Source organism: Neolamprologus multifasciatus, chromosome 7 (genome assembly GCF_963576455.1).
Source record: "Neolamprologus multifasciatus chromosome 7, fNeoMul1.2, whole genome shotgun sequence".
Lineage (NCBI taxonomy): Eukaryota > Metazoa > Chordata > Actinopteri > Cichliformes > Cichlidae > Neolamprologus > Neolamprologus multifasciatus.
Genome location: NC_140445.1, coordinates 23,376,752 through 23,403,391, shown reverse-complemented (window position 1 = coordinate 23,403,391; position 26,640 = coordinate 23,376,752). Strand labels below are relative to the sequence as shown.

At 39.3% G+C, this 26,640-nt stretch overlaps 2 protein-coding genes across 2 annotated transcripts; both read right to left on the bottom strand.

Moving 5' to 3' along the window:
• Positions 1-60: 60 nt before the first annotated feature.
• rab14l (RAB14, member RAS oncogene family, like) lies at positions 61-16,262 on the bottom strand. Its single transcript, XM_085164678.1, has 8 exons — positions 16,140-16,262; positions 10,078-10,136; positions 8,504-8,557; positions 7,648-7,825; positions 5,920-5,986; positions 2,840-2,927; positions 2,396-2,426; positions 61-2,293 (listed from the first exon to the last, which is right to left on the bottom strand). Exons 2-8 carry the CDS (start codon positions 10,127-10,129, stop codon positions 2,116-2,118), a joined length of 648 nt encoding a protein of 215 aa, XP_085020804.1. The 5' UTR covers positions 10,130-10,136; positions 16,140-16,262; the 3' UTR covers positions 61-2,115.
• Positions 16,263-16,368: 106 nt separating this feature from the next.
• LOC146514264 (uncharacterized) lies at positions 16,369-26,178 on the bottom strand. The gene is made up of 3 exons (XM_085164679.1): positions 25,286-26,178; positions 21,022-21,162; positions 16,369-18,491 (listed from the first exon to the last, which is right to left on the bottom strand). Exons 1-3 carry the CDS (start codon positions 25,353-25,355, stop codon positions 18,304-18,306), a joined length of 399 nt encoding a protein of 132 aa, XP_085020805.1. The 5' UTR covers positions 25,356-26,178; the 3' UTR covers positions 16,369-18,303.
• Between the last annotated feature and the right edge of the window lie 462 nt (positions 26,179-26,640).

Below are 26,640 nucleotides of genomic sequence, written 5' to 3'. Positions count from 1 at the left end.
ATGTTAGCACAGCTCCTTAAAAATTTATACATATGTACGTTTCTTTTTGTACTTAGACAAAAGCAGGAAGTGGTCACTCAAACTGCAGAACAGGTGGGGGGGACAGGAAAAAAAATAATAAAAGGAAGACCCGGCCGGCCCACTTCCCACGATAACAAACCAATCCCCCACTCCCCAAAAGAGTTAAGACAGCGATGCAGCCCCTCCCATACAGAGGAGCGATGAAGGGGTGGAAAAAGAAAACAGAATATAAACATCAGAGTGCCCCACTCTCCGCTCCGTTACAGATATAAGAATCAAGGCAGACATAAATACTAGTTTGCGCATCATCTCAATCCGCTTCCTCACCCCTCAACCAATCGGCAGGTTCAGTAGTGTGCAGACGGGGTGGTGGGGGAGGGTGTCTAGTTATTTGTCCTTTACATACATTTATTAATAGAAACTATGTTACAGAATTTTTCCCAAGCATGAATTACAGGCAACCCACTAGCACACCGACTGTACAGAAATTGGCAGAGCGACCAAATAAATTTCTAAATTCAAAGTACAGTAGCGAGGTCATCACCAGTAGTTAAGAAGCAATATATACAGCTGTCCAATCGGGGAAACACTATGGTACAAATATTCGTACTTGAAAAAGGAGACCGATTTTTTTCCTTTTGTCATGTTTCGGGGGGCACACTGCTTGATGTCGCTTTATAGGAGGCGGAAGAAATGGGCTCTTTAGTGCGGCTTTGCTGATTATACAGGAGGGACGAGTATATTTTTACACTTAAACAGTCGGGACTTTGCTCCTAATACTTGGCCATTTAAGATACTGTGACCGCGCCGACTACCTCAAGTATTTCGGTTATTTGTTTCAGTAAAATGTGAGAATGAATCTAAAAGAGCTGATTTATTGAATCGAATTGAATTCAGAGAGCAGTGTGAAGAGCAAGTGCAGCAAAACAAAGATTCCAGAGTAATAACATTAATAATAATAAGGCAACAAACAATGACAAAGAAAATGCTGGTAAAGACAATCTTGTTATACGTGACGTGAGGGAGAGTTTGGGTGTGAAATGGGAGATGAAGAAGAGCTGGTGCAAAATAAAAAATCTTTGTGTGACAAAAACAAACAAAAAAGTCACAGGGTGGCTGTTGTTGTTGTTAAAGTGTCATTTTAGCTCAGTCTATACAAACAGACAAGCTGGACAACACCCGATATTCTACGTAATAACTCAGCGGAGAGGCCCGGGGAATAATCCGCAAAGAATTTCTGGGTAATTCCTAGTTTTCTAGACCCCCCACCCCACTCCTCCTTTCTGAGAATATCAGCATTGCCACATCTGGCAAAGGACTGTGCCAAAGCAGAGAAAGCAGAATTTAAAAGCCACAGGCAGGTTTGAATCGAGACTGCTGGAAAAAGCTCCCTCAACTACACATTCATGGATGCGTGCTTAAGAGCGTCTACCCGTGTGGCTGCTTGATACATGACTTCATCACCATTGTGTTCTGCTCCCAAGCAAATAAGCACGAGTGAGATATTACATTTGCGTGTGCTGATAAAATACAGGAAATGTAACCCATGCAGGGGAGGCGGACTCTGGGAATATAATTTAGTTGCAACTGATTGGTGGTGGATGAAACTTGACGCAGTGTTTACATTTCGCATACAGCTATAAAATCCAACATAAAAAAAAACAGTCTTGCTTTATCATTATTGTATGAACATTACATCTATCTAAAGTGTCAGTGACCTGTGTAACGTGTGGTGGATTCTATGATACTATGATGGAGGGAACTAGGCTGAATGGTGTGAGAGGTTTGTGGGGGGGGGGAAGAAGAGTTATGGGATGACAATACACTGATCGAGATTAAAGAAAAGGAGGAAGAGGAGGAGAAGGGGGAGATGTAGTCCACAAAGCCCAGCTCAGCCTGGCCCAAGTTGATATTCACCCCCCCTCTGTTCCTTCCCTCCGCAGCACCTGGTGCAGTGGGAGGGGATGGGGTGTGAATGCACGGAGGTGGTGGATGGAATGGAGGGGATTGGCAGGACATGAAGGGGGGGGGGGGGGGGGGGGGGGACAGACAGACAGTGGGAGAAATGGGGCAAAGGGGCTTTTTGCTTGGTCATTAGCAGCCGCAGCCTTCCCTCTGGGGCTGTGGTTCGTTTGTTATCCGGCCGCCCTGAGGGGCCGAGGGCTTATGCTGAACCCCCGACTCCGCAGCATTCAGGTCCAGGCTGCCATCTTGGATATTCTGGTAGATCTTCTTAGCAGCTTCCAGGAAGGCGTCCTCAACGTTTTCACCTCTGAAAACAGACAGGGCATACACATAAATGAGAGCTACACAGAAGATGGCTGATCGGATCTTGTTCTGCAGTAACTGGAAAGCTGAAGTTGTGCAGACTTACGTTTTTGCGCTGGCTTCCAAGAACAACAAACCTGTTCAACATAAAACAGACACAATGACCGAGTCACTAAAACACAGCGCCAAGTGTGCATACCTCAAATACCAAGTCATCATTCACCCCCTCTTTTAATTAACATTGCTCCATTTCTCCTAGAATTTACTGTCCCACCAAAGTAAACAGAAGGATGTTAATCTTGGCTCCCCCCCCCCCCCCTTTAAAAAAAAAAGAAAAAAAAAAAAGAGTTCAAATCAAAACCATCTTAGGGACAGATCACAGTTAAAAATCATTTTAGTGTCAATATTTGTGGACATTTTGTTAAGAATCCTGTGAATATTATCCTGTTGAAAGTTATTCTTAGACAGATGTAAATGGATAGAATTGCCTCCCACTGAAACCCTTTTCCACCTTAACCTCCCAGCATGCACCGGTTGGCGTCTCACTCACCGTTCTCCTCGGCAAACTGCTTCGCTTCCTCATACGTAACATCCCTCTGGGCCTCCAAGTCGGCTTTATTTCCTATGAGAATGATCACCTGATGATAAACACAAGGGAAGAGAGTGTGAGACGATCCCCTGGACACTTTGTCTGGGAGAAATTTGCTGTCTAATTCTTTGAGAGATAATAAAGCCAAGGGCAATCCAGGAAGACTCCACTATGTTGCTGAGCTAATTGTTAAGATATTGATTGAGAGAACGTGTGCTCAACAGGATCCTTAGCAACTGCGGTGTAATTAGAGATTTACTGAACTTCTTTCTAAAAGAGTGACAAAATGACTAAACCAAAACTGCTGCACACCACCTTTTTACGTGCCAATTTCTTTTGCTTTTACTGCAGAATTGTTCAGCACTAGGCTAGGCCATATCATACCGTTCACTGTAATACCGGCATTGTTAGGCAATGATAAGAAAATGAAACATCGCGATAGAATATGGCTAAAATGCGCATGCGCAGTGCCTTTGTTTTCATACGCACGTGGGGGGAAAGCAGATCGTTGAATGAAACAGATGAACCACAATTGGTTTGTAAAAATGCTGCAACTTCAGTGGTTATGAACTAGTTTGGCTTTCGTCCGTCAGATACACACCAAAGCACAATTTTTGGTAGAGCATGCTAGTGGGCCGTTGTTTTTACCGTGTTTTTTGGAAAACAAGGCACACTTAAAACCAATCCTTTGATTTTTGGAAAAATTGGCAGTGCCCTTTATAATCCGGTGCACCTTATGTATGAATTCTGGTTGTGCTTACTGACCTCAAACCAATTTTATGTGGTACACGGCGCTCAAAAATCTGTCAAAAAATGTTTTAGTACAACTACGAAGCCGCACCGCTTGATAGATTGTCGGAGCATTATGGCTATCGTAGGCAGGAGCCTCGCCGAGTGATACGTACTGTGCTTCAACATAATATTACCGTACTGCGTGTGTATAACTTTAAGTGAAAATACATTGATGGGGGTTTTTTGCACTACTAAAGTTGTGGAGATGCAAAGTATTTTGTCTTGCGTCAATTATATCGTCTAAAACCAAGGCAGGCAGATGCTGGGAGTTGGGGCAGATGCTGTGACAACACCAACAGTGCCACCACTTTGCCAATTTTAAATACTTCAGCACAAACAGCAGTTCTCTATTTAACAGCTCAGCGTAGTTTTGGCTTTTGCTTTTGGAAGATGTACAGTCATCACTGCCCACAGTGCTATGTGCACTGAACACTCATTTGTGATTTGACGCTCTCCTCTCTGGTATGCATGCAAACAAGATCAGAAACCACCTGTCAGTGGAGTCAGATCTGCCTGTTTCACTACATTAACACAAGTTTAGAAGAATCCTCATCTTTACAGCTCAGATGAAACACATTTAACCTATTAGACTGATCAAAATTATTCTAATCTGTTATAAATATATTAAGGATAGCTGTATATACTGTTTAGGGACATGAAAACAAATTCTTTGATTTCTTTCCCTCAACCTCAGGCCTTTTCTGTGAAGCACATTCTGTTTCATAGTAAAGGCCTCAGGTTTATCTCCAGTCTTTTTAGTGTTTAGGGGTCACTTCCCAGGATACATCACCATGGTAACTTATGCTGAAGTTTATATTAGATAAGAGATCAACTTGTACAGAAATCAGCGCCCGCTCACCAATTATAATGTAAAAAATACATTATAATTCCTAGAAGATCCGGTGGATCTTTGTAAGAAAGTGGGTTTTTGGGTTGTTTTTTTCTTAGTGACCATCTAAAGATTTTGTCTCTTTCTGACAAGCATTAAATTAAAAAAATAAAAAATAAATAAAAAATGGATGGCTGCAAGCAATGTTACACATGCAAGAAACTCTTAAATTATTCTTTTTTTAAAACATGTATTAGTATAGCAATATCACCCCTAACCCTTTAACTTGTTGATTGCATATAAAATTAATTATGAATAATAATTATTATTGATTTATAGGATTTTATTGCTTCTTTACTTGCCATCTTCTTTCACACTGGCTCTAAAAGAAGCGCCTAGTCACACTGAATTTAATTATAAATACTGTCAGATGTTCCGATGAGTTAAAGATGGGGGATTACTCAAATGTATGTAACTAAAAAATTTTGGGGGCAATTTCCATGCTGGCTTTAAATAATCTATGTAGCACACTGTCACTAACTGCAGTGCTGTATGGCACTTTAATACTCCTATTCATACTGTATTCTTTCACACACTGGCTGCAGAAGCTCTGCTCAGAATATTGAGCATCACGTGTTTAACTTCTTCAGGTTTATCTAACATTACAGTTTGCTCTCTGTTAGTAAAATAATTCAGCTCTGATACCAGTAAACCTCTGTGTTTGTGACTGATCACATGCTGCCAACACTGCCTCTATGTTTGTGTTCACAACTAAACTAGGTAAAAGTCTATGTTGACTTTAAGTTGATAACCACCTTTGTATAAATGTTTAGCAGGATTAATAATATTGGTGTAGCTTGATAAAGAGAAGCTAGGTCTGGGTATGTTGGATTCACTTCATAGTAAAAGTCCCAGATAAACAGAATCTGAACACTTTGAAGTTGTTAAAAGTGGACTGTGCCAGAAAGAAACCAAAAACTTAATACTGTTCATATTAGCTTAGTAAAGTTTATTTGTACTCGTCATTAAAATGAGTGGATAACACAGCTCCATACAAAGCCTGTGTATAGTTGTGACTGGATATACAGAAACATCCCTTTTTGCTTTCTGCCATCTAAAATGTGAACAGGAAGTGTCATGTTGCACAAACACACTTCCCTGATGGAACACAGACCTTTGAGAGTGAGAGCAGGAAGGTTTAGAGCTAATCACATTTACCAAGAAAAACCTATTTAAGAAATGGACAGGCCTGAGTGGCTCCAAAAAGACTAACAGGAGGATGACAAAGGGATAAACAACATAGCGACAACTTAAAGCAATTAAAAGAAGAGAAATCAATGCAGAAAGAGAGTGAAGAAACGAGGCTGTGGAGACACGTGTGCAGCTTAAGGCAATCATTAATTTCAGTGCGTGTACTCACAGTATTGGGGTTGGTGAGGTTTCTGGCATCAGTCAGCCAGCTGCTGAGATGGTTGTACGTGCTTCTCCTGTTTGACATCAGAGGGACAGAGGTTACTATGATGACAAGCAAAGACATAACATCCTGCCATCTCTGAGGATGGATTTGAAAAGAGGCAGCAGCTGCCATATAATACAGGGAACAATAACCATGGAGGAAATCATCTGGGAGTTATGGATACATCTGGAAGTGATACTGCTTTCTCCAGATCATAAGTATAAACTTTATTTATATCAACAGCTTCCTGTGCCTGACGATGCAGCTACCAACTCCAATGCCACATTATCCAAGTTACAGCCTCATTTCCATTTTCCAATAAATGAACCAGTCCTCAAAATTTTATTTTGAGCCATCAAGTTAACAAATTCAGATGCTCTGAAGTCTGCTCACAACATTTCAGGCAGGTTACGGGACAGACAATTCTGCATTGGTTTCTTGACCTCCAGAGACCCGAGCTCTTGTTCCTGGTACATTTTTAATTTCTCCTAGATAGTGGTTAACACATTTGTCTTGCACGCAAAAGATTTGGGCACAAATGTAGCCTCAGCGGTGACAAGCTACTCCGTGTGGATAAATAGCTGGGTTGCATCAGAAAGGGCATCCGGCGTAAATTTAAATATCTGTGCCAAATCAAATATGTGAATCCATCCACTAGTGGGAATCCTTTGGGAAATAAGTGAGCAGCTCAGGGTAACTCAGTCAAAGTAACTCTGTTTGGCTGTGATTAGTTGGACTGATAAGTAAAACTAAACTTTGCCTTCGAAAGGGAAGTGATCACTTTCTTACAGAGTAATTACAAAGAAAAACATGTCTTCATATGGTAAATGGACTGGTTCTGATATAGCAACTCTGAGCACTCAGAGCACATTATACAACGCTCCTAATTCACCCATTTACACCTATTCGTGTAATAATGAATGCATCCATCTAACCTGGATATTGCACACCAAAGGATATTTGCCTTGCAGCACTGATCGAACCACCAACCTTCAGATTAGCAGATGACCTGCTCTACCGCCTGAGCTAGAGCCACCCCATATAGGGACAATGAGTTTATTCAACAGCATAACACAGTGAACCGAACAGTGCTTAAAGTACTCAGCAGAAAAAAGGGGAAAGTGCAGGAAAGCTCAAATATAATGAGTCCATATGAACACACAGGCTCTCTGGAGGTTAAAAGAAATAATTTAAATGTTACTTATCCAACACAACCTACAGTCTACACTGGTGTGGCCCATGTTAATAACAAATGTATACATAAAAACAGAAGAATGCAAATGAAAGCCACATCTTTTCATTAAAGGATATGGTTATAGTTAGGTGTATAGTCACAGCAACCATAGATGACAGAGAAAACACTGCGTTGGCACTCATTTAGCCCTAGAGGCCATACTGGAGGTGGTTGCAGTTTGGACAGACATTCCACATGTTCAGCTGTGTTTGCTTGGCATACCACTGATACCATCTAACAGTTTGGGTAAGAAGGTCAGTCGCATGCAGTAACACAAACTGTTCGTATTTGTTCAGGAGTAGGTGTGCTGGGCTGAACGGTGCGGTTATCAGATGTTCATGCTTTCCTTTAACTTCCTCTTTCTGCACAATGCACTACATGGCTGTTGTGTACACTGTCAAAGCTTCTGTGTTAAGTGGTGACCATGACTGCATCAATACATAACAAGCACGCTCTACCTGGTGATGTCGTAGACCATAAGCGCCCCTGCGGCCCCGCGGTAGTAGGAGCGGGTGACGGCCCTGAAGCGCTCTTGTCCTGCTGTGTCCCAGATCTGGAGCTTGATCTTCTGCCCGCTTACTTCGATTATCCTTGTACCAAACTCCACACCAATAGTATGAGGGCAGTCAGCCATGACTGGGGAGAATAAGTATGTCAATGAATTCTACTGTTGCCCTTACTAATGTTTTTGTATTTCAAGTCTTTCTTCTGTCATCCGTTTTGTGAACTTTAACAAAACACGTGCCTAGTTTGAACTTAAAATTACGTAGTAACAAACATTATTCAATATGTATAGGTCACACATAGCCAACTTGTTTCTACTGTACGGCAGCAGCAGTTGCATCAATAATTAATCGCAGTCTTTAAAGTCATCACTTTGTCTAAACTGCAAACACTCTTGATGTATCAATTTGTTTGAAACTGCCACTGAAACCGTCTTCTACATCACTCCAGTGTGTGTATGCATGTGTGCACTGGTGTATGGGTGCAGGCAGGATGCGATTGTGGACAAGTGAATGAGTAACACAGCATCTGGCTTGTTAATAGTAGCACTAAACAACTGAGCTGAATGGTAATGGGAGGCTGCAGCTGGCTCATACACAGAAGAAGAGACTCTCACTGTTGAGCTCGCACTCCACATCTATGCTGCTGACTTCCGCTGGTGTATAAAAGAAATCCAAAGAGATTTAGGCACTCCAGTTAAACCTGGCAAATCTCACATGCACTGGGACACACGCACAGATGAAAAGGAGTCAAAAGAAGAAAAAAAAAAAAAAGCAAAAAAAAAAAAAAAAAAAGCAGGGCAGCACTTACATTTCTTTTCTGTGAACTGGTGAAGCAAACATGACTTCCCTACCCCCATGTCCCCTGTGGAAAGAAACTCAGGTCAACCAAGGAAATAACAGAAGAACAACAGTTCTCTATTCAAGCCTGAAGTGTTGCCCCCATGCATGATGCAGCAGACCCTCAGTGACAGTCAGCAACTACACTTAAAATTTCATGTGGACTTAATGAGAGAGACAGGGGAAACTGAGACAGACGGGGATAGATGCACTTGAGTGTATGTGGTCCTGCAGATTTTGACAATAAATGTTTTTTATTGTCAAAAAACATTTTCTCACTAATGGTACATCTATATTATGCTTTGATTAAGTCTGAAGTACTTTTGCACTTCAAAATACCCCCAATAAATTTGCTGTGAACAATATCATACACCTAAGTCAAAGCAATATAAAACTTATATATATAAAAATACTTCTTAATACCTTAATTATCAATAAGAGCTGCAGAGTATTAAAACTTTTAGTTAAGGTTTCCCCTCCATGCTCCCCAAGTAATAATAAAGAAAGTAAAAAGCCAAGCCCCATCTCTTATTTATTTAGTCTTCTAAGATGGGAACTGAGCGTCAAGTGTGGTGATAAACAAGCTGGAGCTGTGGATGTGTGTCTGCAAATGTAGAGCACAAATACAGAGCATGTGCACGCTGAGGCGCACATTTCTAGATGCCAGAATAGGGCTGTGCGATATGACCAAAATCTCATATCCCGATATAAGAATTCTATTGTCCTGATAACGATATAAATCACAAAAATGTAACATTTTCTGTAAATTCTGTGAATCTCGGGCAGCTCATCTTGCGGGAAGTGTTTCCAGCTGCGCGTCATGTAGCTGGAGTCGAGTGTTTTAACCGATGCCTGAAACTATACATTTTTAGACATAAGTTGTAAAGGCCACCGTTTTCTTTGTGAGTATTTATTACACGGCGTGCTGCGGGGAAAAGCCTGTTCTAACGTTTGAGTCTAAGGTTTATTTTTTAGCACCTGGCGGCTCTTTTTTACTTCTCATCTGCTCTTTCACGTGATTCAGTTTATTTTGAAGTCTCAACAGGATCTTGAACTTTATTGTGAAAGGTTTATGTGGAACATAAACAAGCGGACACGCGATGCTGTTACCGTCGTTGTTGCTAACCACAAGCATAAAAACAGGCGCTTGTCCGTCCGTAGTGTGGTTATATAAAATATAAGAGAAAAAGAGAACTTTAAGAAATTAATATAGCCACTACAGTGACCATCAAAACAATGAAAAAATATTGCCGTAAACAGTTTATTTTGCGACACCACGAAACAAACGATAGCGTAAAATGAAACGATAGACGTTTTTATATCGCCATCCGATATATATCGTTATATCGAACAGCCCTATGCCAGAACACCCCCTTGTTAGAAGTACTCAGTTATGTTACCTTCAAAAATGGACTAACATACGCTGGACCCACTCAAAGCCACCATGTAATGGAAGTACAATAAATGTGCAGTTTGTGAGAAGTGCCATCAATATTGGTCACTAGAGAGCCTCCAAACTGCTGGCAATTGGTACTGATCACTTACCGATAATGATGTATTTGAAAATGTAGGAGTAGTTGTACGGTGCGGTGGCCATTGTGGCTCTGAAACAGGAAAAACAGAAGAACAGTTTAGCCACTTAAACCTTTAACATAGAAAAGCAACTTTTCCTTAAAAGAGGTCAATACGTGTAGATTATAATCATTTGACTTTTACAGTCAGTTTCCCTGAACACTTCCACTAATCTTCCACTCAGATCAGCAAGAGGTTTACTAATCTGGTAAGGTTTTGACTCCATATAAATAAACTGCACATGATGTAATGAATAAGAAAAGACAAAGACAATTAAGCATGGACAGCTCTTTCTCACACCTTCTGCACTTTATGCAAAAACAACACGATGTGTGGATATAAATAAAACAACAAGTCCTGTAGTAACAGTAATGGAGCCGCTTACTGTTTAATGACTGTGTTACAGGTGTGATTACTGATCTTCAGTAAAAGCTGTGCAAATTCCAGCGAGGAGTTACAGGATTAGCATAGTCCTGAAGTGAAGGTTCAGACAGCTGAGAAGGCTGATTACATTCATGACCAAAAGGACTAACTACACAAAAGCTTCAAGAACACAAACAAATTTAACTCATCAGCAATTGAACATGGATTTTTTTCAATGTTGTTTTTTGTTTCTAATATGAAGGGGAAAAACCTGCCAAATACAATTCTGGCGCCAAGCATAAAAGGTACTGACCTTCCTCCAAAGTAAATTTACCAGAACTGTGATTTACATTAAATTGGTTTAGGTTCATTCAAAATACTTTAAATAATAAATGCTATAAATAATGCTTTGAATAAATTTTGTTTATCAAATGGACAAACATAACATGAAAATCCCTATACTCTATTTGTACATAAAGCAACCACAGGGTACATTTCCATGCATGAACTATCCAACAATACTTTTTACTAGATGGAGGGATATTAAACTAGCAGGTGATATGATTCAAATACTTTGCAAAAGTCTTGTACCACTGCTCATTTCCTTTATATTAACTTATCAAGGAAGTTTCCAGTGTTGTTTTTTTTTATAAAGTAGTGTTAAGCAGTAGTTCTGCAGGCTTTCTGAAGGTCTTTTAAAGTTTTTCTTTGGACACTTGCTGCCGAGGCCTGGTCATGGTTTGAGGCTTCATTTCAGCCAGTGGTGTTGGGGATCTTGCCCAAATTGACAAAATTATGAATGCAGAAAAGTACTGTCACATTTAAAAAAAATTTAAAAAAAAATACGGTCTGTGTCAGTCTGCAACACCCTTACTACAGAAAATCATAAATATGCTTCAGAGTACTCATATCTACGACAACCTTTGAAGGGTGAGACCAGAAAGGTGATGGATCTTTTTTAACAGTATTAGAGCTTTTCAGTTATTAGAAAGACTTTCAAGAAGGAATCCCATTACCTTCCTGTCTCAATCTCTCTTCTGAGAAGGCTCTTTCAGACTTGCACTCCTTTCCATTAATCTGACAACATCACACACGCACGCACACATCTCTTAGCAGAAATAATGCAGAGAACTAAAGGTGTGGTCATTTGATTCCACAGTTGCTGCTGACAGTGCTCATTTCCAACAGCGCAAAAGACCTGCTGCATGGGAGACATAGCACTGAAGCAACTACTGATGCGTCAATGTTCACAATCAAACCAGAATTACAACATTATATTACAACTAGGTCCATTAATAGGCATTGTTAGGATCTATAAATACCAAATACTGATAACAGTAATTACCGCTTATCAACTCTACTCACCATATTGTGGTAAAATAAAGAAATACCAGCAGCTGGCTTACCAGTGACTTTTAAAATCTTAATTACTAGTAAATAAAGTAGTAAGAAGGTATGAGGGTGTCAGTCTTTAATTATTATTGTTTTTAAACAACCAATTTTAGTATAAAATTCCTTTAACACTAAGGCCAGGCAAGAAAAGAGAAAAAAAACAACAACTTTGCCACGCTATTTTTTTTTCTTTTCACCAGATTATATTCATGATTATTGATATCAACCACAATATAAATGAAATCACTGTTTTTCAAGCTTAATTTGAATTAATTTAGATGTAAACACTTTTTTTTGTCAAAACTTCAACAAATTCACTGTAGAATGTTATACGGGTGTCTGTGTATATGAATAATATTAAACAAACAAAAAAGGTACGAGAAGTATAGTTCTGCCTCTGAGGGGCAACAAGACTCGTACATGGATCAGATGTGTGACTTGACCACAAAGGTGATGTGGTCACCAAGCTGTGTCTCTGTGTGTGGTTGGCAAAGTGAGAAATGTTTATGCCCAGGGAGTTGGTGACAAGGGTCAATTACTTGAATCAGTTGGTTACATCTGAAATTTTCAACTGTGCTTACTGGCATCATGACTTTTACAATACAAGTTGGTTGTTGCATCAGTGATGTCTGTGTTACTCTGTATTTTGTCGTAAGGCGTGGTATAGGAGAAAGTTCTGGGACTGTAGTCTTGTGCTGTGCAGGTAAATGGTCAACTGTGCATATGGCAAAAGGATACTTGCCTTTGTAAAAACATGTTTTTGACACATTTTCCAGTGTATGCTACTTTTCTTTCTTGTCAAACTTTAAAAAGCCAAAAATAAATAGCCAACTTCCACACCACTGAACTCTTTGGACCCTCAAATATACATCCTATCCTATATCATATCCTCATCTTTTGGGCCTTGGGCCAAGTCTGTCAGGTTGTTATGTTCTATAACGCTATTACTCAAGTTTGAACATTTTGTGTTGCCATTTTGTCTCATCTCAATCACAATCCTAATGTACTGTTGTGTACAACTGCTACTGTTGGCTGCTTCTCATATGCCATTTGTATGACCCTAACGTGATGCGGCTGTTCCAACCACACAACTGGCTCAACGCAGTGATATTCTCATTCTCACCTTTCGTGTTATCTGTCAAAACATGGATGGAATGAATTCTATACTGATCTCGTACTTCTATGAAGGAAAATTATTTTTGCAATAGGTACCTTTATTACTGCTGCACAGTATTAAATCGAGATGCTGCTGTACACGATTGACTGCTATAGGAGTAGTAAATAATTCAGACTTAATCAAAAGAATAATTCAGCAGACAAATGATTTCTCTGTAACTTGCAAAGATAATCTGCCTTAAACCAGTGTCATTCTCATATGAAGTTCAAAGGAAACTATACTGCAGTCAGAGCAGTTCCTAGAAACTGAAATCACAGTGCCCGAGCACAACACAATGCTGGTTTTACGCACGAACTTCTACATCTTCTTCATCAGATTGGTGACCAAATTTGATTGGTCAGCTTAATTTAAACGCAATCGTTAGAAATGCATGTAGCAAGAGATAAAGTGGAAATAGAAAAAGCAAATAAATGGAAAAATACAGACAGCAAAAGAAGAAAAAAGTGCAAGAAACAGAATAAAAAAAATGAGTACATGGTTGAAATACAGACATAAGACGCTGCAGGCTACTTAACTGAGGTTGAATCAGATAAAGATATCAATTAAACTTTAGCTTTTATAACAGTAAAAACAATGTTGGGGCACAAACTCTCATGTTTGCACATACTCATATTGACTCGAGCTTTGACTGAGGAAAAAACTGGAAATGTGACAACTGAAAACAAGACAGAAATATAGGTGTACAAAGACAAATTAAAACTAGACAGCTAACAATGTAGTAGTTGTACTTCCCTTAATAAGAGAAAAAGTTCCTGATTGTTATATTTTCAAGAGATGTAAACAACTCTTAGCGCTAGCAGTGCCTTTGTGACTGTGTTTCTGTGGGTGGTCCAAGAAAAGATTTGGCAGTCTTCTGCAACTTGACCTGTGCTTTAGTGTTTAATCACACCAACAACAAGCAGCTAACTACAGCAAAAAAATAATATATATAAAAAAAATGTATGCATAAACTTGCTATTTATAAATCCCCATATTCTATCCGGGTACCAGACTTGGGGTTGCTCCATAAAAGTAATAAATTACACAGTACCTTTTGCTCACTATTCACATAAGTGAAGAACCTTTGTAATGAAATTAACAATATAAGTGTAACTGTAAAGTGATTACTGAATTTAGTACAATAACGCATTATGTTACTACGTTACCAAAAATGTAATCTGTAATCACTGGTGGATACCTACATTATTTCTACATTGTGGCGCATTATCGAGTCTGAAATCATCGTGAAAAATCACAAACACAGTAGACACAATGTATATTTAATTAATTGAATTAAATGTATTAATTTCATTAATCCCTACAATGTGATTCATGTGGGTAAAGACAAAACATAACATTGCACTTGTGCTCCACACCATGATTTAGTATAGGACCTTGAAGCTGTCACACCTCACTACCATCCTTTTAACTCCCAACATATTGTTTCACACACTCTTTTTCTAGGCTCCCTGCTGTCACATGACCCTCATGTGGTCTCTCTAGCTCCAAAGTGATGGCCTGTTGATCTTGCACAATCCCCAGAAAGAGCAAAAGTAAAATGTGACTTGGCTGTGACATTCGACTTCATTTTACACCCTTTTTTCCTCCCACCGCTACATATGGCATAGAAATAAACCCCATGAGTATCAGTCAAGGAGAAGGCGAGTCAAGACCATGTGACCAGAATGCAGCCTCAGCACTTCTCCTTTCCTGAAGCTTTCTCTAGAGAAACAGGGACACTGCCTTTCTTCCTCTCAACAGACATTCCTCATAGAGGCAAAGAGATGATGTGATTTCAGGAAATCATGACACATATAGTCACACTGTCTCCGTGATGTTCAGACCCACCATTTAAATCACGTGACTAAAAAAACGTGATACCCCATAGCTATTATATACACTCTTGAAGGACGCTACCGCGATACAAAAATGAGTGACGTGTTTACATGCTTACAGTAAAACAAAAAACTAAATATTAAGTAACGCGGTAATAATTTACGATAAAGTCCACTAACACACAGTGCACTAACACCAGAAACAGAAATGATGCAGCACTTTAAATGTCGACGAAGGCAAAGCTATCCAAATTTCGACCATACAAAAGTTACCATCGTTAACTTAATGACCAATTTTATTTATTTATTTTAAATCGCGTATGCCTGCTCTTTGGAAAAATGACACCCAAATAAGAAGCTAATACACTACCGGCTAAGGGATTAGCATTGCAGTACAGGAAAAAAAATCGCTTTATTACAGTTATTCCTACACAAAAACAAGGAATTAGACGGGCCAGTCAAATCCATCGTCAAACCCGACTTGGATATCGGAGGTTGACCCTTCAATATGGAACCCTAACGAAATGCCTGTTTCTTACCGACGGCGACTAGCTTAACGTTAGCTTGACAACCGGCAAAAATGACAGCGTCGCTATGACTAAATCTCTGAGATTAGACTCTATGCATGAAAAAAGAGTGCTGCTACGAAGCGGAAATGGATATAAAACCTGATACTGACTTGAACAGACATTTAGATGGCAAATTCAGATAAATATACGGCCTTAAATTGGATGTTTTGACAACCAAGTTTGCGTTAGCTAGTCACCTGCTAGCTGACAGAGACGGATAACAACAAATCCCATAAATCAAAGCACATAAGCCACCTGCCCTCATCGCCACACAAACAGCTGATTTAAATGCATTATTGAGTAAAAACAGGTTCAGAAACGCAACCTGGCCTGAGCCCAATTTCATGAAAAATGCCTCAATACACTAAACTAACGAAAGCTAGCGACAGTTTTAGCAGGCTAGTTTGTCAGCTAATGGCAAACACGTAACGCGTTATCTTGTTATTTCAAGCAAATCAAGCCCTTTGTCGTAAACAGTAGCATTTTTTCCATAACCGTTTAATATGTGATGCCTCACAATATTGGACTTAGAACCCAACCTTGCATTAGTCATCTGTTAGCTACCATCGTTAGCTTTCCACCTAGCTGACTCCTGGAAAACACAAGAAAGCTTAACACTTCCAAGGGTTTCTTCGTTTAAATATCAGTTTCTCTACGTTTATTACACATTACACGGGCGTCTATGAGTGCAATCAAATACCCCCCTTCTTCTGTCCTTACCAGATATTAAGTCTTTTGCGCTTTGAGCTGTTCACAGGAGGTATGCAGGTTATCCTGGCTCAAGTATGATCTGTCTATCCAAGATGGCTGCTCACGGCACAGGGTTTCCTCCGCTCTATACAATGGGCTTCTGGGACAAAGAGCCTCGTATGCGACGATTTGCAACTTGTGCACTGCCTCCTCGAAGGTAATCACCTTCACAGGTGTATTCTTGCAAAGGTTACTACTCTCGTAAACTGCCTAACAGGGAGCAATCGTCATGTCACACTATAAAATAATCACTTTGGTGAAACCATGAGCCACTATAAGAGGGAAAGTTCAAAATTTTAGCAAGCTTCATCTGCCACATGAGAGGTTTAGGCTTGTGGAGTACGCTCAAATGCATCTGTTCAGCAGATGTTAAAAGAGTTACGACAGCACTATTGCAACACAAAACAATACTAGAACTCCATCGAGGGGCATCGCTAAGATCTTGAAACACTGTGGACTTAGCCCAACCATGAAATCATTTGATTTTCACTGAAAACAGTGGCTTAATATATTCTTACAATATGATTACTATATATTTTATAGTAAAGTTAATATAAAATGTCAGACACTGTGCTTCACCCTTATAACAATTGGCAATGTTACCAGCGAATGGCCTCCAAAACCCTAAAACTGCATAACACAGGCTTCACATCCTTTCACAGCAGAGTTTGCAAGCCTATCCAAATCTATCTATTTAGACATATAACACTGGCCTCAAAAATGTACCATAAGTAGGGGCTCTAAAAATACATAATTTTGATAGATGCACAAAAAATAGAAGAGTAAAATAAAATAAAGAAGAATAAGAAAATAATTCAGCAAGATGCATGTTTTTCTTCTTTCATGTGATCTTTGCTCTGATTTTTTTATTTTGTAGATGACAGTTTGTGTCAAATAAAACGTGTGCTATAATTATATATTATCACAATATATGTAAACATATAACTCTCCAACCTGAGCATCCTTCAGTTTTTTAAGACAGTTGTCAATATACTAGATGAACTGTTTTGTTGTTTGCGCTGGTTATGGTAAATGGACAGGTTCTTAAGCACTTCATACAACATGCCTTATTCACCCATTCATTCAAGCACTTTTTTTTGCTATGCGTAAGTGCTTCTGTCTAACATTCTGACACATTCACACTCCGATGGATGCATCAAAGAGCAACTTGTGGTTAGTTTCTTGCCCAAGGATATTTGGCATGCAGACTGGAGGGATCAAACCACCAAACTTCCCATTAGTAAATGACCTGCTCTACCTCATTTTTTGCTCTTTTAAATTTTGATTTTTGTTCTGATTATTCTGATCAGCACAATGGTGCAGTGGTTAGCACTGTGGCATCACAGCAAGAAGGTCCTGCGTTTGAATCCAGCAGCTGACTTGGGCCTTTCAGTGAGGAGTTTGTATGTTCTCACCTTGCTTCCGTGGGTTCTCTCTGGGTACGTCGACTTCCTCCCACAGTCCAAAGACAGGGTGAATGTAACAAGTAGAAGAAAATGGTTTGACGCAAGTTCAGACTATATGCACAAAAATAAACTACCAAAGTTCAAACCCATTTTCTTTTGAAAAATATCAAACATTTTAATATGTTTCCTACAATATTACATGCTGTCACTGAACAATATTTCTTTTTACAAACATAGACAGAAGAACCACATGCAGTGTGCGTTCCCAACTAATAATAACATTATAAAACAATTCAATATGAATAGCCTGTGAGTTCACAGAGGACACCACACAAAAATGTTATCTTAAAAATGATAGTGAACACTTTAACCAAGGAAGGAAATGACTGTCTTCCTGTACAAGTGAATTCAACTGAAGTCAGTGTGTTACTGCTTTGCTCATACAAAGTGTCATTACTCACTTCCATAATATTCCATACTTTAAGGTACAGTAAACGGATGTGGACATAAATTCACTGATGGCTGCAAGCTGCTTCACCATTATTTTTTATTTACAAGGTTATTTTTGCCACCCCTCTGACTGTAAGTCCAAGCAATGTGAACACCTCAATTTAAAGGTGCATACCAATAAAGCCATACTGAGCAAAAATCCCCCAATTCAGTCCTACACATGAGCAGCTACGAAAAGAGGCCACTGATTTTATGTTTCTCTTGAGAGTTATTTCACATCACAACCACATCCTTAGCAGTAAGAGGGTGAGCAGTGCACAGATATAGTGGAGTGTGCTGGGATGCCAGAAGGGGGTGCTGTTACATAGGTCTGAGCCACAACAGTGGATTCGCACCCCTGGCAGTTCTTGTTGCTGGCAGTGTCTGGATGTAGCGCAACCACTTGTCAGGACGATACCCAGGGCCGCTGCAGGGACAGAAGGGAAAGACAGTCAGTCAGTCAGATAAGAGTGATTAGCTGGTGTTTGGCTCAGCAGGAAAAAAAAGCAAAAGTAAGCATTAAATACTGCAAGTGTATAATGAGGAAGACATTTAGAGATCTCCACGGGATATGCCTACACAGCTGAGAAACTAATCCTCTGACAAAGAATACATTTTGTAGTCGTGAATAAAAACATCATCACAGTTTGGAATCTGGCATATATGTGGTGTATTATTTCATAATAACTAAGAAAATACTTGTGTCCTTAAATATGCACAAAAACTCCAAAATGTTTGCCCCAAAATTCTGACTTTAACTAATTTAATAGCGTTACACAATTAAAATGTAAAATGTTATATTTGATGGAATCTGGTCAAGTGAAATTTACTTGACAATTGTCATGGTTCCTGGGTCTATGATCCAGTGCTTTGAGATTTGTGGAGTCAAGATTTATTTTGAGGATTTAAGAAGTGATTTAAGTTAGAGGTCTATATTATTCCTTCCTTTGTTTTGTTTCCCAGCCCTTCTGAGTTTTGTTATGTTTCTAGTTCTGTTCCTTGGTTGATGTTAGTACCTCTGTGTGTCTCTGTCTGGTCTCCCTCTTTACTTGTGTCAAGTTAGTCTTTCATCCCAGTTAGTCACGTCTCTGTGTTTGTTTACCATTTTGTCTGTGTCAAGTTTGTATGTCTTTGTCTCTGTCTCATTGTTATGTTTCCTGTTTTATTTTGACAGTCCCTCGTTTTACTTCCTCCTATCTCAGATTCAGTTCAGCTGTGTCACCTGGTGTCTCCACTTTGCCTTATTACTGTCTGTGTGTACTTAAGTGCTCCGTTTTTGTCATTTCCCAATCTTGTTGTTGTCAGTCCTCTGCATTTTGGTCCACAGCTACCATGTGGCATATATTCAGTTTATACCCAGCACATTTTCCTTAAAGATTAAATATTTGAACGAATAAGCCTTTGATTCAAGATTCAAGATTCAAGGTTCTTTATTCGTCACATGCATAGTTATATAAGTATAACACGCAGTGAAATGTAACCACATGCAGTGAAATGTAACCTAAATGTAACTGAAATTTTATATATTTCAGTTTCATTTTACTCAAAGTTATTGCTTTATCTATTTTGAAGGTGAAAAAAATTCTTTCTTGAAAGCATCAAACAAAAACTTATAAGCTGTCAGGATTTTTGTTACTTGTAATCTGCTCAGGGACTTTATTTGGTATGCACCTCAACCACTTTGCCTTGAGGGTCCCAAAGTTTTTTTTAGGCATTTTATATATGTTTTTAATTCAAAATGTATTGATGCATACTTTTAGTTTGCTAGTTCTTCTAATCAGCAATGCATTTCCAGCATTTTTTTTCATTTGCTCACTCATCACCTTCTTGATTAGCACCAGTCAACATCTCTTAAAAGACAAACAGCAAACTAACTTCCCCAGATGGCGAAGCAGTTGTTATTTATCTAAACGCAAACAGAGTGATCACGTCTGAGATCCGCCGGGGCAGCATGAAAAGATTAACCTGGCTAATAGTCAATCTGCTGTTTATATGAAATACTTTAAATACTAAAACATGCTTCAACTAGGGGTTAACTGTCTTTGCATATGTTGAATGCTAATTAATAACAAGCATTACGGTGTCTCCTGAAAGTTGTGGCTTACAGTGAGCGAGCACTATCAAAATTTTGGCAACAATGGTGTTTTTTAACAGTTAAATTACCTCAGCGCTCATTTTAATATCACACAATAACAATATTGGATATTTTTCTCTTCTTTATTTCTGTTATAACTCAGAGGAAGGAACACCGAACTTGTTGGGGGTTAAGGACAGATGTCTTGGGGATATGAGGATAAAGGGCACCAAAAAATCTAAGACTCTTACAGAACTTCAGGAGCATCTGTTTGATTTGCTTTGGACGGGGTCACAGGAAGATTAGCAGCCTGTCCAGCCACATATTACTACCAAGACACAGCTACAAGATTCTGACAAAATGCCTGTCATACTGTGTCTGTCAGGCTGTCATCAGAGCTTGTCTGAGCTTGCTGTTTCTCTGAGCCAATGGAAAAAGGTGCCTCATCAGGCTTTTGGGTAGGAGAGGTTTCTTCAGATGTCAAGCAAAAAACAAAAAAATCAAAAACGAAACAAAAACAAAAAAGGTCTGGATTGCCCACACTTCTGCGAATGTATCCATTTTACCATCAACACCCAGTTTGCCTTAACATGAAACAATGAATGAGTTACAATTTGGTCAGCAAAGCACACTACAGCAGAGTTATGTAACTATCCTCTGCGCTGGGACAAGTCGAATATTCACTTCAGCGAACAAAGAACATTACATGAAAGTATGATTAAAAACGATTACGCCAATGTCCAGCGGTACACTAGAGTCAATTCGTCATGATTTTATAATCTGCTACCCCATAAATATTCTCCAAAGAAATATCACACACAAGCGCATTAACTCACTGTGTTAAAGGATAAAGAGAAAAGGAAGATAATCATTAAGCACTCACTGCTCTCTGTCTTGATGCAGAAACGATGTTTGAAGCCTTTGTGAGAGTGGGGGCAGGTGATGACCTCTGGGTTGGAGCAGCCCACGTCAACGTACCTCTGGCCCTGGATGATGTTACAGCCATAGCACTGCAGACTATGGACTGCAAGGAAAGCATAGAACAATAAATACAGTGTTTGAGTGCTTTACTAGCATTGAGATCATGGGGAAAATATACAGATAGAAGAGATATTATTATGGAATTAAATTGCTTAGATGATGGAAGAGCGTATTAGTCTTATCAGCTCACACATATTGTGTGTGTGGCATCCAGAGAACCCACTGTTTTTACTGGTAGACCTACTTAGCACCATCACCATATGCTCTTATTGTTATTTTTGTGGTTTCAAAATATCACTTATATATAAAAGGGAAGATGTGAATAGATTTGAAAATAATATGCTTATCTGTGTAAATTATACTCCATCCAGTAAAATACACCTACAACACACGAGAGGCCTTCTGAAAACAGGTGGACAGTATTACTTTTCATGGCAGTTACTTGCATTTGTCAACCCTTTGATTATCATAACACAGTTGAATCCTTGAGAAAATTCAGATTTATGAATGTCTGACACATTTAACTTTGCTCTTGGTGCATGACGTCATTAGATTTCTTGGCTTCCTGTTGTTTACTAATCTATTATAAACTAAGTCCGCTGAGTTGGTTTGAATATTAGCTAAACATAACTGCCAGGCCTTTTTATTTTAAAGGCTGTTCAATGCTGAATGCATAAGAACCACCTTCAGTGTTAGCAGTGGTGATATTTTTACTTTAACTAGCATCCAAATCTACACAAGTGACATCTTCACTGACTCTGATTTGTATGTTCTATCTTTATAGGAGTTGTAATGATGCATTTGCATTCATTTAAACTGAAAATGAGCAAAATTTAAACCAATCCTTCACTTCAAGCACTACGTAATGTGTTATTTCATGAGATGCATGCGACCAAGATTCCTACGTAACGCTTGTGATCTCTTAGCCAAGACTATCATTCAACTGACTTAAAGCAGTGGAAGTTATAACAAAGAAGGCATGGGGTAAAAACGTGGCATGGGGTAAAACAACATTAGGTTGTGCTGTTTATTTTGCATTTTTAACTGGCACAGAAGAATGAGAGATTTATCAGTAAACATAATCAGCTTTCAGAATGAGTTCATATACTAAAGGGTGGAGCTGGTGGGTGGGGCTCACTGAAGTGTAACAAATGGCAAGGCCCTTTAGTTTGACACACACAGAAGTTACATCCAGTAACCTTTTGCGGGAACATTTCTCCACAGTTGTTGCTCCCACACTGAGACATTTTAATAATTAATTGTTGTACTTTATCCATGATTAATAAGAAATTATTTTTTTACAGCTATTGCAGATTTTTTTTTTTTTTTTTTTTATCAACTGAGGGTTATATAAAAAATGTTCTGGCCCCACCACCACTTATATTACTAAAAGAGAAGCTGCCACTGATTTTATCGAGCTTGTCCGGGATTCTGCTGCAAGGATATTAATGAAAATCAATAACAGGGAGCACATCAGTCCAGTCATAGCAAAGCCACACTGACTCCCAGTATCCTATGGAGCTGATTTTAGAATACTTGTACTTGTATGTAAAATCTTTAATGGTCTTGGATCATCTTACATGTCTGACACTTTATGTCCCGACTTGCCCTCCTAGATCCTCCTCTGTCAAATTGTTAGGTATCCAACTCTTCAAAGAGAAAAGTTTAAGCCCTAAACTCTGGATCAGCCTACCTCAAAATATTAGGGAGACAAACTCTATGAATATTTTCAAGAAAATCTTCTAAACACACCTTTTTAAATCTGGCATTTAACAACAGCTTCCTCTTAATAATAATACCATTCCACAGCCATGCCTTCAGTAATCTGGCAGATACAGAGTTTTTTCCTCTCCACAGTTTTCATATCTTATTGGCCCTTTACTTCCAAGTTTGAATCTTTTTCACATTTCTCTGTTTTATGGGATTTCATGTATTATTTATTTTTTATATATGGACTGTTTAAACAATTGTGTGTGTGTGTGTTGGGGGCATGTCTATATTTATGACGGGTTGTTTATTTGTTAAAATGTCTTTTTTAATATTTAGACAGAGCCACCTATTTTTCTTGCATGTTTTTTATGCCTGTGAAGCCCTTTGCATTTCCATGTGTAATATTGGGCCATACAAATACATTTCAGTTGAACTGATTGCAATACAGTAGAAGTTATAGAAGTATTTCTTTGAATAAATAAAGCTCCTCAACCAATTCTTTCATCTTTAACGTCCTCCCTTTCCCGTGTAACTGTCTCTCATTTGGAATGCCTAACTCTTCTAAGAAAGTGAGGCTAAGCCTAACCAGAACAAATCCAACCGGGCTTAAAGGGATTGCCCATGAATTCAGACCCCTCACATACCTGCGCCTGACCTCCCAAATCCTGTACACACAAGATGGAAGATCAGCTTTGGCTGAAACCAATCCTCTCTCTTTATCTGTGCAGCCCTGTGGACTCAGAGTGGGCAGAGAGCGGACGCCAGCCTCTTGCTGCCCTGCGCCGTTAAATAGCCCACCAAAAGCTCTCATGGAGCTTTCAGGAGTAAACTAATCCCAGGCAAATGCTCTTACAAAAATCACTTTAGAAATCTGCTGGAATCAATGTAAAGCCTCGCAGGGACACAGAGCATGTGCCAGTCTGTAGGGGATGTGTCATATTCCCCTGTTGGTGGTAGTGAAAGCGCACATAAATACTGCAGTATTTCATTAGAGTGAAGTAATGGCTGTGGAAATGAAAGCAGTGAAATAGTCATTTACATCTGGCAAATAACCTGATTTAACTGTCCAATGTGCTGAGATGTTACACACAGCTCTCATGAAACATTAAAAAGCTGCCCTATATGAGCATTTGTCAGCATAATGAGGCCATATTAGAACGACATTCAGCTCCCACGATACAGTGCAGTTTATTATATGAGTATACACACGCTCCTCTCCCAGTATGCATTGCAAATACTGATTAACTCTGAATCTTTTGTGACCCGAATCCAATTTTATTCATTCATTAGTTTCAAGCACATGCAAGAACCACATTTGTTATCTGTCATCATGTAAAAACTCAGCCATGTTGTTGCCATAGTATTACTATGAGCTTCATGGATTTTCTATAAGAATTAGTTTAATAAGAAAGAGACACAGGGATTAAAAGCAGTAGAGACTATTGCCTCTCTGTCTCATTATGTGGAGTTGTTTTTTTTCCCCTTTCTCAGCAGCTCTGAGATAAAGGAGTGCTCAAAATGATCTTTTAATGCACCGTAAACACATTAAAAAGAACTAAGTGAAGGATGATGGCTATAGTCAAGCATTATAATACACAATAGGTGATAAATGGTGTGCTTTCGTGGTTTTATATTCCAGAAATGCAATCATTTATAAGTGGAAGTGTGCATATGCATTTGTTTTGACATATCTGTGCATTTCACGGATGTCAATATCGATAAACAACAAATCAATAATCTGCACAGGAGGTGAATTCAACCCTGCATCTGAAGTTGATAGTGGGTTTTGTCTTACTTGGATAAAACAAAGCAAAACGATGTCTCAGAGCGCTACATTTTCTGTTTGCCTGGCAGTCACTGACACAAAGGTTATTGCCAAACTGAGTCAGGTCAATTGCTATTGCTCTACAGGGAAATTCATTTAGCCTTTTATGGATGTTACCTATTGTTTGGAGGCATAGATTTTAACTCCCAGGTCAATTACGATCAGAACAAAGCTATATTAACTGGAATCAGCTCGAAACACACTTGTTCACCATATTAATGTGATGTGCTCTGCTTTCGGTCTAAATTTTAATCGAGCTGTTTGTTTTATTATTATTGCTGTTTGTGTTATTTTAATGTTTTGCAGATGCATAAAATTAATATTAGCAATACTTTTGCTGTATTTATTAAATCCTGCAGTATATATAGAGGATTTTTTCTATCACTGGCAATCATGTCTTTAATTACTTTGAATGGAAAAAACTGTTTTAAGTGAAGACGATTGTATCTGGGCTATCACTAGGACTTAGGGCATGCCCCCCACCCCCACCCCAACCACACACACACAAACACACACCTCCACCCCCACCTCTATCTCAACCCACAGACACAAACGCACATTGCTCATTTGGTCCTTTGCTCTAAAAGACCCGCAACACATATTTTCATACCAAAGAATACATCCTACCTACCTCGTGCAAAGCACAGTGTCCAAACCAATATAAATCCAAACCCATACACCAGCCAGGTATGTAAAGTCATGGATGCAGCACAGTAGTGACAGTCAGTGGTCTGCGCTGAAGGACAGGTAGGCACAGATTTTCCCTGCTCTCATCTAATACTCCACCAAACCAGGCACAAAGAGAAATCTAGCAAAGATCCCACTTTCCGAACACGGAGCAGCCCAGCTGTTTCTCTCCACCCCTGCCTCAGCGAAGCTCGCGCAGCGTGTGAGCAAACTGCCAGTGAGAGTCCAGTGAGAAAGGGAGCCAACCATCCAGGGAGTCAAGTCAGCTCAGCAGCCAGTCAGGCAAAGAGACGAAGGAGAGGAAGATGATTGAATGAATTAGCTAGACAGACCAGTGCCTCCCTCAGCGAGCGCCTCGTGTCCTGAGAAGCAGGAGCTGGCAAAAGTTTGAGCACAAAACAGAAAAAAACATCTCATCTCTCATGTCAGCTCCTGAAGAAAACAAATGAGAACACAGATGAACAGTGAAGCAACGAGTGTGGTCCTTTTCCAGTTGGGTCAAGCACATCAGTCAGGATTAATTCCTGATTGATAATCCATTGCTCCTAATAATAGCTCTATCACAATGTGTTAAAAGCCCAGCAGCTAAATGGGATGGCATGCAGGGGTCCTGGGTTGATGTGTGTTTAAGTGTGCATGTGTGTGTCTCTCAGAGAGGGAACAATGCCAGAGGACTTGCAAACACACTTTCCCAATTGGGCAGGTTATCTGAGCTTGGTGTATCACTGCACTTGCACACTGTGGAGAAAATTCTATCTAATCAAGAATTAAAGACTAAATCCTTTCTTAGAGACTGTAATACCAGTGGATAAGGCAGGCTTTGTGGTAAGCCCTCATTCCCTCCCCACCCAAAGCTACATATGGTCTGGCCTGATAGATGGCTGCCAATGATTGCTATCATTCATATTAAGACATATTGACAGGGTCAAAACCAGATTTTGCCACATATGTTTGTATGTTTTCAACACAGATGAATGCAGATACGGAATAATTTTATTAGAGAGCACATTTAGGAATTAAATAGATAATCATATCCTGCAGTTCTTCTCTTTTGTTTTGTGTTCCACTTGCGCGCACGTGCCTCTTGTTATTAGTGCAGCAGCGTGTCAGTTGTCTCACTTTTTTGTGTTTTTATCCATGAGTCATTGTTTGTGAGAGTGTGAGAGAACGACAAACAGAGCAAGGACAAAAAAAGTGAAAGCAGTGTCTTAGTGAGGTAGAAAGGTTTATGTGGACAGTTGTTGTGGGCCTAAGGAGAATATATCCATGTGGGGAGAGAATACACATTATTCAGCTAAC